General features: G+C 47.7%; 1 protein-coding gene across 16 annotated transcripts in view; it reads right to left on the reverse strand.

Moving 5' to 3' along the window:
• MBNL1 (muscleblind like splicing regulator 1) overlaps window positions 1-13,987 on the reverse strand; it is a 133,166-nt gene that overhangs the window by 32,253 nt on the left and 86,926 nt on the right. The window contains exon 1 of one of the 16 annotated variants that reach the window (XM_065674742.1): window positions 4,917-4,989. The exons of the other annotated variants lie outside the window; for them this stretch is intronic. Coding sequence (XP_065530814.1) covers window positions 4,917-4,982 — 66 coding nt within the window. The 5' untranslated portion in view covers window positions 4,983-4,989. Of the gene's footprint in view, window positions 1-4,916; window positions 4,990-13,987 lie in introns of those variants that run through there. 16 annotated transcript variants of the gene reach the window in all.

Genomic DNA, 13,987 nt, shown 5'->3' on the forward strand with positions numbered 1-13,987 from the left:
ACTCCACAGACCTTTAAAAATGGTCAACAGAGCATCCAGGAGTCAGAAACCAAAGACTGAAAAGCACTGTCAAAAATCTCCATCAAGAACAGGGACTGAATTAATCTCCTTTATAGTGCAAGCAAGTAGTTTCTTAGTTACTTTTTCACTAGATTGTGATAACTCGAGTCAAAACAGTTGAAGGCATATTTTAGTCTCTCTGAACCTTTCTGAACTCTTCACCGTGTTTTCAGTCATAAAAACCGAATACTACAAGCGAGTAAATTCAGCGAAGCAGAAGTTGAGGTTGTGTCCTGAAATGCTGAAATGCTGTTCCAACACACTGGTAGGGTTTTACCAGAACTATGCTGAACTAAAACTTACCAAACACGCCCCCGAGGCTTCTCAGGTACACCCTCCAGCAGAGCTCCCCCAGCAGACCTCCAGTCCCTTGAGACAAGTGGGTCAAGGCCTCCCCCATCGGCAGAGCCAGCAGGGAAGCTCAGGGTGCACAGCATGACACTAAGTGGGGGAAACACCCACACAGCACTATGGTATTTGGGCAAAAACCTGTCCCCGGCCAGCACCCATCAGCTACTGCCCGTCTGACAGCAGCATCACCAAGACCAAGCGCAGTGCACTGCGGTGAGCCATCTGCACACCCTGCTCACAAATACACCCTGTGGAGTGAGGAAGAGGGTGAGCTGAGTCGTCAGCCAGGCAGCTCTGTGTCCTCCCAGAAGGAATGCCGGAGCGGGAGGACGCGCGGGCTGCTCTCACATGATGTTTTTCTCCAGCTATCGCATCAACAATGTTCAGGCAAAGAGCCCAGATGAACTGAACAGCCAGCCCGACTGTTGTTAAATCAGGGCAGCATGAGGTCTGCAGTATTTTAAGCTGTCTAGCCTTGGCCCAAGCAGGTGATGGGGACCAGGAGAGAGAGGTATGGGTAGCCCCTGCATGGGGCCCAGGAGGTGCACAATACCACCATGCAGTGCTGGGCATGCATCTGGTGTTACCATGGCTGGGGCAGTGAGAGTGCCCTTCTTTGCTGGTAAGGCCTCCTGCCTCGCTCTGCAGTGCTTTCTGTGCCCATGTTAAATGTTTACACTTCACTGACACAAGCACATAGCAAGCACACCCTCAGCTGATGAGCAGCCATGTGGGGACCTGGCTGCCTCCTCAGCACCCTTCTGGAGGGATGGAGCCAGGGCCTGCAGGCCCAGCGTCACCCAAGGGGCTCTGTCATTCTGTCCACCCCCACTGCCTGCTAGATCAGGGCCAACTCTGAATACCTGCCCAATCTAAACGCCATGCTGACATCGTGAAATGGTGACAGCACGCAAGGGCAGTGCCAAGAAGACATTTGTTTGCAAGCTGATCTACCTGCATGTTACCTTCTGCACCACTCTTCCTCCTAGTAGTGTGAGTGCCACCACGAGCCCTGTTCCTGCCTATGTGTGGCGCTGAGCCAGCGCGGCTCCTGTGCCTCATGCAGGCAATGGGCCAGCAGCTGGCTCCAGGGATATGCAGCATCTCCACCCAAAAATGTCCAGAGGTCTTTGCCACCCGCTCCCTGTCACTCACTGCCAGGTCCCTTGCTCAGCGGAGCCGGCAGACCTGCCAGCTTCACAAGCACATACCACTGGTTGTGCCAGCGCCACCAGGCGGTATCGGCACCCAGCGACGCTCCAGGTTTGCATCCTGGCCAAAACCGCAGCAGCCAGGTACATGAAGAAAGCCAAACCTTGAAAGCCGCAAAGGCAGCAGCTGAGGAGCAGGAGCTGCCATGTTGCATGAGGAGCCTGCCAGAAGTGGGAGACCCCAAATGGCCAGAGACACTGGGACGCCACACAGAAGCCATCAAACATAGCTTCAACATGCCATTCAGCAGCAAACATGGCGCAAACATTGACCCTTGCACAGCTCCCTAAGAAATAAAAAATAGCCCCACAAACACACAGAGCACTGAACACCTTAAAAATTGGTTATTGTTAATCTCAATATTCTTCATGAGCCACAAACCAAACCCTTAGATCTAGATATTTTCCTGCAAATTTCTGCGCTTTTAAAAAACTACTAGTCAGATTTTTGCGCTGAGGAGTTTTTAGTTGGAAACAGGGATTAATAAAAATGTGTCGATAGGAAAATATTTACTTTGTTTATTCATTTGTTGACAGAAAATGCCTGTTTTCTTTGACTTCTCTATTTCCCTAGACAGGTGGAAGCAAGTCACATTGCCAGTCAGCACATGCCCATCATGTACATTTCACTTTCACTGCTCAGAAACGATGTAAAGAAAGACAATCCTCTCCAGTTGTGGGATCGAGATGCTGTGGCCGCAGCATAGATGTGTATGCCTAACTCAGTGGTGTTCAGCCTCCTGTAACACCTTATGCAGTTTAGCATGGGACTAACCAAGGCCTGGTGATCAAGAGGCGGGTCGGGAGTTATTCTTCCCAGTGCCTTCAGGGGGCAGGGACAAGCATCTGTCCTCCCACAGACCTCCAAAAGCTTCTTCCAGCTATGCAGTTTGGTTCTATTCCCCATGAAGTGGGAGGTATTTCCTGTGAATATTCACAGAATTGTGGAAAAGAAAACATGGAAATCTCAGAAAAAAAGAAACCACAGTCACTCCTGTCTTAGAAAAATCACCCCCAAAATTCTGCCTTCTGAAAATTCAGTGTATTTCTACATGACTTGGATCATCTGATGTGCTGGATATTGATGTTACACTAGATATTTTAGACTTTCACATAGATGAGCAAGAAATGGGCCTGTTTCTGTGAGGTCGCTTTCTTCTCTACACCGCCATCTTTCTGCGAAGCGCTGTATGTCCTGTTTTTCAGATCCCACACTAAATGTTAGGAATACAACAGCAATTCTTGCTCTCTGAAAATAATTTCCTTCCAGAAAATGCCCTGATTGCATGTTTAATAATAAAAAAGTATTCCTGGGATTCACTTCTGAGATTGTAAACTCCTTCATCCACTGCAGTTACAGCTTGGGTAATACAGGTACTAGTAATTTTCACTTTTTCCTTGAGGGAATATTTAATGGAAATATCAGCAGAAGTCAGTAAGTAATTACCAAGAAGATAATTTGAGCTTAGTGTGCTGTGGAGCCCTCTGTGCGACTGAGCTGCTGCCTGGCAGAGAAGCGTGACCCACTGGCAGCCTCAGGGCATGTGGTGCTGCGACAGCCCCAGTGCTCACCCACAGCTGCAGGGCAGCCCACAGCTTTGGGCAAAATCCTCCATGGCCTGCAAATGCTCTTTTACATGCCAGCTCTTGGGGTGGCAACGGGACTAGCTCCTGCATCCATGACCCTGGCGTCTCCAGCACTCCACTGCTGGTCTCTGTCTCTGCTCTGGTAAGGCAGGTGTGAAACCCTAATCTCACGCACACTTCGGCCAAAGTGCACATGCTCTGTGCAAGTATCTTCACTAAGGTGTGAAAAGCAGGTCCCTTTGAGTAGCTGCTATTAGGCCTTCAAAGCTGTTTTAAGAACTTAACATAAACTTTAAGCTAATTGAGATTGGAAACAGTTACTTTCCAACACCTCCTTAGAAACACCATCTAATCTGTCAGGCAAAGGAAGAACAGCAAACTGTGGACTTGGCTCCAGCCTGAAACTTTCTTGGAAAGCACAGCCTGGTAAGGCACTAAATAAGGTCAAATTAGCAAACTGGGTTGTACCAGAGGTTATTGTTCCTCTGTGCACAACCCATCAGGACCCCATGGTGCCTGCAGAAGGGACCTACAGGAGCCCCAGGTAGCTCCTGCACAGGGCCATTCCCAAAGCCGAGATGTCCTCTCCTTAAAAACTGTGAGCAGGCAATGGGAGGTCTTCCACACCAAGTCCTCGTGGGGTGCAGGGAAGACCAAGAGCACCCCGCTATGCCGTCATGCAGTGTGACACCCAACGTGAACCCTCCTCTTGCAGAAGGTTCTGCAGGATACCACCACATGCACCTCCAGTACCCCCTGAATCTCAGGATGAGGTTTCTCAAAGCAGGGCTTACCCTGCATTTGGTTATTTCCATGGGATGCTATTTGCAGTAATGTAATACATAACCACTGTCAGTATTCTCTGTAGCATCCAGATGGGTTCTGAACAGCAACAGGGTGCACACAGCTGCTGGGGACACCACTCAGCACTGCATGGTTATGACCAAACCTGCATGACAGGGGAGAGGACAGAGAGCCGACACTGCGCTTGCATTTCTATTTGCAATGTTAGCAGCAATTAGATAGACGGCCAGTGCTGGGATGCCTGCAGTTTTGGAGAAGAGGCATCCTTTGCGGAAGAGGCTGAAGGTCTTGGAAGGATCAGCAAATATCAGATTGGGCACAGACATAGCAGACATACAGAGACTAAATAAAGATCACAGTTACTGCTGTCATTTGATAAACACCAGAGAGCACAGTAATCTTGCCATCACTATTTAAGCTTATCCCTCTGCAGCAGCATAAAACCAGAAAAAGCAGACAGACCCAGCAAGCCACTGGTGTGCTCCATTGACTCTGCATGTCCCAGCACAGCACTGACTCCTTAATTCAGCTGCCTGACTCCACGCAGAGCTTTCCTCGGTGTTTCTGGAGGCAGGCAACACCAACCACTCTCTGCGTATCTGAAGTAAATAAATCTGTATGGACAAGTTTCATTAAATGCAGTTGGTCTGGGAAAGTCTTAAAACTAAGCTGCGCCAGCCTGCTGGGTCTGTTTGTTTATGCTATTTTTATACCACTGCGGTAGCACAACCCGAGTTACCAAGCACTTGCTCCACCACTCTGTGCGTGTTTATACAAGAACTACTGCTCACAAAAGCAAATGGGAAAGCTACTTGTTTTTCATCAACCCACCAACACCGTACCATTAAAATATCACCATAGAAGTCCAGGGCAGACAACCAAGAGCACCAACGTGCTACTCACTGCGTGCAGAGATGTTACTGGAACAAACCCTGGCTCTTCCCCCGAGGTCCCTGGAATAAGCCCCATAAACTCTCCTCTGAGGTCCCAGCGCCGGCCCGGTCCCTGCAGCCAGAGCTACAACACTTGGAGGAGCGAGAAGCCCTTTGTGGTGCAGTGCAGACACCAGTGGGTGCCGATGCTGCAGCAGCTTCCTCACCCTGACCGCAGGCCCGATTATCACTTCAGAGCCGAGACGCTCACCTGCAACCCCGCAGTGCTGCCCCTCGCCACCCTCAGCTAAATGTTGAACGAAAAAAGGGACTGCTACCTATAAACACAGCGTAAGTACAGGGCTGATGCAACAACCTTTCAATTTAGATTTTTAGCACACATTGCTGCTCAGGATGTTCTGGAGACAAATTAATTCTCCAATTAAAAATTGTTGCTTAGCAACAGGGTTTGAGATGCAGAAGGGAAAAGCTGGGTGCCCATGATGGCTGGCTGTGGGCAGGCAGGATGGGCATGAGGAGCTGCCTCTGTCCCAGCCTCAGCCAGCACTGGACACCCACCACAAAGGAGGTGTCCATGCAGCACCTTCTGTGCAACAGGTAAAAACAACCTCCAGTGCCACAGTGAAACATAAGCTACGGAATTAAAACTCTGCTCTTGCTTATTTCAAAATAAATTGAAGTGAAAGAAACATCAGCCCCAGGGATTTGTTCTGAGTTTTGAGCAAATATTTTTTCCTCAGGTGGTTTTGTGAAATTATGGCTAAATATGTGATCCTGCATGCAGCTTTGCTGTTATTGCTGCTAACATTAAATCAATGAGACAACCTCCACACCCCAGGATGCAAAGAACCTGGCTTTGAATCATAAAAATGTCAACCACAGGCAGGCTGTAATTTCTGCTGACAGCCTTCAGCAGTTACCATGGCCTTCAACCATTTGCAACATTACGATGGACTCACAACACTTCTGTGCCATTAGTTACCAAATCCTACTTTTCCAGATTGGACACAGAACCCTCTAATATTTACTCGGCTATTTCCTGAAAACAAAAGAAAAAGCTTCTTGCGCCCAACAGACACTTCTATGAGTGCTGTACATCCTGATAGTGCTGCATGAACATTTACCACCCCATTACTATTTAAGAATTACTAATGACAGACACAGTTAAATCAATCACATTGGGGTATTCCAAACATGCCATAGTACTGAATGGCAATAGCCACAGCTGAGGATGCTCCACTCACATCTCCTCTTGGATGGAGAGCTCTGCTCATCGCTACCACCTCTGCAGCGGTGCTGCTGGTCCCCCCCGTGTTGCTGGTACCCAAACTGACTCGCACCGATGCCAGCCAGAGCTAGCAAACCAGCAGCCACACTGAGCAGCACAGCTCTAACAGGTTAAAAATTTTTGCTCTGAAACAAACACGCAAACACCTCCCTCTTTTAGGGAGTATAAATTCCTTCCAACAGCAGAGAGCTCTGCGCGTTAAAACCCAAGCAGGAAGATGGCTGTTATGCAAAATCCGAGTATTGCCTGTAAATGGAAGAACTATTTATACCGATGCACGTGTTTTACAGGAAAACATTTAACTACACGTAAGCTATGATTTGCTTTTTAAAAATAAACTGCACACGCTTTATTGTGGTCACTGGCCTGCCAAGCAAACATAAACTTTTAAAATATTAAATAAAAAGAGTTACTGGACCTATTTTACTGACTTGAAGCATACAAACTGCAGTCCCAGCAAGCCAACAGCTATGCTCATGACTCTGAAGGCAGACCGTGACTCAGAGGCAGGACCACAATTGCTGAGGTGCTGCAGAGCACTGAGGAACAGACCATTTTGAGATGCAGCCCAACACACACCAGAGGAATCACGACACCTCAGCTCCTCTGCCAGCTCCTCACTGCCCCGGCACATGGCCAGCCATTCTCCCGTTGCTGTGGGACCACACAGAGCCTCTCCCCAGAGCTGGCCCAACACCGTAGCCAGCTGCTGGTTCATCGCCAAACCCACCGGCTGGGAGCGATGCTCAGGCAGACTGCCCATCCATGACAGCAGGGCCAGGCCCTGCCGTGGCAGGCCCTGGTCCACAGATCAACAGCCTGCCAAGGAGACAGCACAAGTTTAGACACTCCCAAAGAATTTTCATGTGCAACCTGCTGGTAGCAAATGCACATCTGCAGAGAAAGGGAGTGCATTGGCCCCATGAAGGGGGGGGCCTTGTCCAGGGCTGGGCTGTGGCATGGGGATACTGATGAAGCACAAGCTGGTACTCACATTCACCACAGACATGCTTTTCCCACTTAAGGTGAAAGCTAAAAATGAATTCAGCTTTTTTTCCAGGGGAAAACAGCTGTGATCGTTTTCTTTTGTCCAAAACTGCATGCTACAGATGCATCAGGAGCTTGTTTTTGTTTTTTTGTTCCCCAAGAGGCATACAAGAGGGTATGAGCATCCTTCCCCCAGCCAGGTCCCCAAAAGGTTCCTCCAGAGACTAAATTGGACAAACCACCATTTGCTGAACAGTAATGAGGTGTGCTTCGTGAGGACATAACTGTCTGACACACCCCTTCACTGGGGACCAGATTACCGAGGGAGGTGTAAATCCCATTAGCTGCACTCCATCACAGTGAGCAAACAGTCTTCTAAACATGTACATGCCTATCCATCTGGGATGGAAATACCTGATTTTATACTCTGCACAAACCATACAGAAGAACTCTCCTTTTAAAACAAATTTCTATTTTTTAAATTGGGCTGTTCCAAAACTCATTAAAACCCAGACAGCCCTGTCACCAGCACCCCCAATCCCTGTACAGGCCCTGGCAGAGATGGCCCTTGGCACACACACTGCTCTTGACTTCAAACTGGTGACTTTCCTGACAGCGGAGCCACAGGGGGCACTCGGGGCTCAAGCCCAAAGTCTGATTCAGCATGTCTGCCTCCAGCCTTGCTGGTTCTTGCCTCCTGCACCATGGTGTTTTCACTCTGAGGGGATAAAGAAGGATGTTGCTGCATTTTGCTGGTTTTGGAGCCATTCAAGCAGTTTATTCCTTTGCCGGTTCCTCCACAGCACTAGCACAACAGAGGAGAACCTACCAACTCCAGAGCACCAGCAGAAAGGCAAAACAATGCTTTGTGTCCATATAAAAAAGATGAAAATCACCTGTGTATTTCTGGGTCTATAAGTGATTTTCATGCATGAAACGAAAATACACCACAGCATGGCAAAACCCAGCAGGTTCTTGTTTCTGTGTACAGTAACCACATTCCTGGCACCATTGCGGTCGGGCTACCCTGCAAGCAAGCCTGCCAGTACAACAACCTACGACAAACACATGGAGAACTGGGAGAGAAAAATACATCCCCTTGATATACTCATTTCCTCCTTGAGTACAGTGAGTGCCCAGCAACACATGGAGTGTCAGAGGACTGCAGCCACAGAGGCTGGCAGTGATGGATGCGGCAGTTTAGGTCTCTCCCCTCGTTAACAGCTCCAGCTGCCCTTCAGACCTCATCTGTTTGCCAGTTATCACCGCCGTGCTTTGTTCTGCCCAAGCACACTTCTCTGGTCTGGAAAATTGTCCCTAAACATCCCGCTGAGCCCAATTCCATCTCCCTGCCAGTCCCACCTCCCGCTGCCAGTGGCTGTGGAGATGAGCAGGCTGCCACCAGTCCCCACTATATAATACTAGTCTCAAAATACTTAAAGAAACTTATAAGCAAGGCAGACTCCAACCTACAAAGCAAGCACAAAACTGCAGTGGTCGAGATAGACCCCTCTTGCAGCTGTGGGGTGTGAGTGCTTCAGACAGATGGCAGCCCAGGGACAGCACAGTGCTGAGCCAGTACTGCCATGCAGAGACTGGCAGCCACAACACAGCAGAGTCCCTGCTCACAGAGTTAAAACAGCAGAAAGCATGATAAGGGGTTGATTAAACAGCAGCAGAAGAGAATAAATATTGACAACAACGGCTTAATTTCTGTTAAACAAAGGATTTCACATAAACACACACCAGCCAGTTACAGCTGAACATCCCTGTTGTAGAACACTGAAGCTAAGAGCACAGCACTGGGTGTTCACTGCATCCATGGCACTAAGTGACACCAGGAGGGGTGCCATGCCCCGGGCCATGTCTGTACTGAGATGAACTCACAGCCAGGCAGCATCCCTGGCCCAGTACAGCCCTGTGTTGCCCCACGTCACCAAGTATACATTTCTGTCAGCACTGACATTAATGAAGTTCTCATGGAAAACACATTTTTAATGAATGGCAACAGTAGAAGGATAAAAATAATCTGGATATCTTTCCAGAGCCTTCAATTCAGCATGAATTTGTCTTCCCGTAAGGCTTTCTCTTGGACTGCAATAGCTGCCAAGTGTTAGTAAAGATGAGCGGGAGGTATTTTTAACAACAACAACAACAAAAAAAAAAAAAAGCTCTGTGTTTTATTAGGTAGCTGAAAGATGCATTTTATCCAGGCCTTAAACAGGGGTGTCGGGAAGTAGATTTGTAGTGGGGAGCATGACACTGTCATGAAAGCAAAGGAACACTGCAGCCAGCTGTGACACCAGAGCAGCAATGGTACAGACACTGTGCCACGGCACCAACACTTTCTCTTGCTTGTGTTTCAACCAGTCTCCTCTGCAAAGCCCCAAACCAGCCAATTCACAGTCACCAAGAATCAACATAATTTTTGCTTTTACTGGTCTTAAAGACCTTCCTCCATTTATCACTGGGCTTTAAACTCCCCACAGAGCTGCCCTGGCAGCCCTGGGGAGGCTCCCCAGCACCCTGGGAACCACCCCTTGGGCACCTCCCTATCCCCATTCCCACTTGGCTCTGGGCAGCACCTCAGCAAACCTCTTTCAAGTATGTGCATCTTTTCATTCTGGACTATAAACTTATTTATTAAACTGATTAAAGGGCCTGTTGTAGAAACCAAACAAATAATTTCTGCTTATAAAGCACTATAAACACTCCGCAAATACACTGAGTACATCTGGTTAAGTTCTGCTTCTAGGAATACCAATCAAGGCTCTGCCACTCTCTGGAAAAGAGTTTAGCTTTAACCAATAAATGGTCTGGAGCTGTTTTAAGTTTGGTTCAAGGCTGCTGTTACTCTAAGGCCTTAATGCAAGGCTCTTCTGCTTTCCCCCACACTGTCTCTGTCCTCCCAGGGCCCACCCTCCGGTGCAGGTGCCTGGCTCGGCAGGAGCCTCTGCAGCAGAAACAGAGCCCCTCTTGCACAGAGCTGTCTTCCTTGGGGCTGAGGAGGAGGAGGGAGCCAGGGGAGAATGCCTGGGGCAGTGAGCAGCCACAATTACCTCCTCACACCCCAGCTCAGCCTGGACATGCAAAGCACATGCAGGACACACTGCCTGCAAGCATGCTCCTTCCAGCTTCACACTTCATCATGGCCACTGGTCCAGGGGATGACTTCACTCTGCCTCCAGTTAGCCCAGCTGTAATTATGCGCTGTGCTGCAGCTACTACAATGGATTATTTTGATTTATTCAGCTAAATTAAATCATCAGTGGCTGAGCAGAATTATTTTCAAATATCTGTCACTAATTTATTTATCATGTATTTCTTTCTATGATTTTATGGCTGTTATCGCCAAAAACAGGAAAAAAAATAAAAATAAGAGGCCTTTTTCAGTTATTCCTGGTCACGTAGGGAGTTCTTTGCCAAAACCTGCACTACCAGAATAGGTACAAACCAAGTGTTTCCCAAGTTGGCTCCATAGACAGTGACAGGACCTAACAGGAGCCGCTGGCCACCACTGTAGCATGGGCTAGGGCTAAAGCTGGGGGGCCCCACAGCAGCAGCCCCGTGTGTCCGCTCCAGCTGCACCACACTACTTCCCTGCCCAACAGTGCTGGTGGCTCTGGCCTCCTGCAGGCACCTACTTTGCCTTTACACAAGGAGAAATGTGACTCATTTGAATTTGCAAAGTGAGACGCTTTGTCTCACTTTTTTGGCACGATGCGATCTTGGTTATAATAATTAAATTGATTCGGCTACAAGTTTTATACTTTTTAAGTATCTTTGTGCATCTTTTCATAGCCAGCGTAGCAATAAAACACACCAAAGTGATAACTTAATGACATCTGTGTATCTTGTAGAGAGAAGTCTCAAGCTCTCTAATTTATCACTTTAGCTTATACTGCTAATGGCACTTGTACAGGAAGGAATGAAGAGGAGCCATCGTATTGCCATGAAATTCAACAGGCTTAAAAAAAAAAAAAGACAGAGAAAAGAAAACAGCGTAAGCAGACTCCCAGCATGAAACCAGAAGGCAAGAAAACAGCCCAGCAGCAAAACCCTCCCTGCTGTTCCTGGCGTCTGCTTGGAGCTGCCCTGGGCTTTGCTGGCCGGGCTCAGCAATTCTAGCAAGTCCTGCACAGGGACTGGGGACATGCCCTAGGACTTGCCTGAGCCTCTCCCCCTGCACAATCCCAGTAGGAGCAGACAGGGAGAAACAAGGGGAAGCACAAACTAATCTCTGGCTCCAGGAATAGCGGCATAGGGGCAGGGACATTCACACCTGCGCCACTTTTCTTTGCACCCTCCTCCTCCTGCACAGCACTCACAACGGCGTCACCAAAGTGTCAGTCCAGCTCAAGTCATTCTGCAGCCTGGGGGTGATGTTCCCACTGGAGGCTCTGCCAAACTACTGAATCTTTGCTTCCTTACAGAAACAGAAGTATGTTTCCAATCATGTAAATACAATTTGGGATTCTTACTCATATTGTTACAAATATTTGGATACCCACATGTGTCTGCATATACACATTGTATGTATCAGTTTATCAATATTTGTATTTACACCACCCAAGACACACAAACTCCACAGACTGAGAAAGATTAACACTGCATTTCTTCTTAAGTAACCTTCCCCTACCTCCAACCAGTGCTGTACTGCAGGACAAGAGGGGATTGCATTTTCTCTCCAGGCCTATACAAGAAACCATAATGACGCCTTAAGAGGCGGTTATCTCACACAGGTTGCACGTAAGTAACAACAGAAAGTACAAGACATTTCTAGCAAGGACTTCCGAAACGGCTCTCTAAACTTAATGCCATCAAATCCTGTTAGAGCAATCTCTAACAGAAGTAATCTCTAGAGTAATCCATATGATCCTTACTCAAGCACATAATAACTAACACTTGAAGAGTAAAATGAATGACTCTATGTCAATACCAAGTAAAACATGCAAGATTTAACCCGTTTATTGCTACAGCTTCACACAGTGTCACCAAGCAACAGGCTGTGGATGAAGCAGTATTGTACAAAGCCTCACCAGCTGCAGGTATAGAGGATTACTTATATCAATGTTTCTGTTCACAGTGAATAATCTCCCTGTAAATGACTTGGTTTGAAAAACATCCCTTTGCTGTCCAGCCTCTGCCCTTAGGATCTCAGTAGTTCCAAGTAAACTATGAAAATGAGCAATAATCCGAACATCCATTGGGTTCTTCCACTGCAACTGTTTAATGGATGTACTGCAGCATAATTAACATTTAACAGTATTTTCAGGCTTCCAATTTGTTTTGTGTGGTATGACAGAGAAAAGGCAATTTGTCAAACACTGCAGACTAGGGAAACAAACTGGTGGCTGCCTCATCCCTGGCAGTATTCAAGGCCAGGCCAGACGGGGCTTGGAGCAACCTGGTCTAGTGAAAGGTGTCCCTGTCCAAGGCAGGAAGGTTGTAACTAGGTGATCTTTAAGGTCCCTTTCAACCCAAACCATTCCATGATTCTATCATACAGCCCTTGTTCAGCAGAGCTGCTGAAACAGGTCAGTGTTATTTGTGGCAAATTCAAAAAGGGAGTAACCACAAGAGAGATGACACCATGGATGTTATCACATACTTTTTACATAATTGATGCATTTAAAAACTATTTAGAAACCTGCCCTGGCCGCCTGCAGGGGTGTTCCCACTGTTCCAGCCCTGGCTCCTCTGGTGCCACAAGGGTGTTCACACTGCCTCCAGTACCTGCCTGCAGGCTTTTTACCATTCCTTTGACTCAAGCACACTCTTCTCAGTAGAAAATATCAAACACAACTTTTAAGGTGAGATTTATGCACATGTAAAATATCCCAGATGTAACTGTTTCAATCAGGTTTTGCAGTGCACTGGCATTTTAAGTCTCTTCCACCTGGTGAAAAGGGGAGGCAGTTGGCATAGTGATCTGAATTGGATAATTAGTGTCCTTACCCTAGTGTAAATACACCAGAGAATTCTCCATTATAGGTGCTATATTTAAAACTGAATTGCTATAGTTTAAAAATAAAATCTTGCTTTTGTGATTTCAAGAGAGAAAAATTGTACATGCATATAGCGAGTAAGCTGAGGCCAAAGACAGCAAGCTCAAGCCCACAGCAAGCAGGACATGGCACTGGAGTGGCCCTGGCCATGCTTCTGTGGCAGAAGGGATGCTGCGTCGATGCTCCATTTATAAAGCTCTTGCCTCAGTTGCACAGGCACGACAACAGAGCAGTACTACAGCATCTTCGGAATAAATCTGACCTGGAACATACAGGACTGGCAAAGCAAACAAGCAGCACAAGGAGGGAAAGGCAACAGCGCAGTGCCAAGCCTCCTGTGCAGAGCCCAGGACCAGCTGACACCTGCAGCCCATCCCCAGTTTGGTACAGTGCTGTGCTTAGGCAGAGCACCTGACCCTTCCCATGTGCCGACAGGACCAGCATTTTCCCCGGCTGCAGCTGGATGTGGCTGGAGACTGAAGGACACCCCACTGCTCAACAGGTGTGCAGAAGCTTGGGGTAAGCTCCAGAGCAAGGGGCCGGAGGGCAAGGAAATCATTTAGTTCAGAAAGGGGAAGCACGCCTTTCCCTCCTTAAAGATCTGACGAGGCTTTATGGCAATGATACACCACTGCATTGCAATGACAGGGACTGAGATGGGAGCAACGTTAACAGATTACAGCTGCAAACTGCTGTGCTTCTAAATGGGAGGGATTTGGTAACCAATTCACAATGTACTTACTGCAATACTAAAAATACCCTTTAAAGAAGATATAAAACATTTTCGGAAAATTTCAC

The sequence above is a fragment of the Lathamus discolor genome, chromosome 3 (genome assembly GCF_037157495.1).
Source record: "Lathamus discolor isolate bLatDis1 chromosome 3, bLatDis1.hap1, whole genome shotgun sequence".
In the NCBI taxonomy this organism is placed as follows: Eukaryota; Metazoa; Chordata; class Aves; order Psittaciformes; family Psittacidae; genus Lathamus; species Lathamus discolor.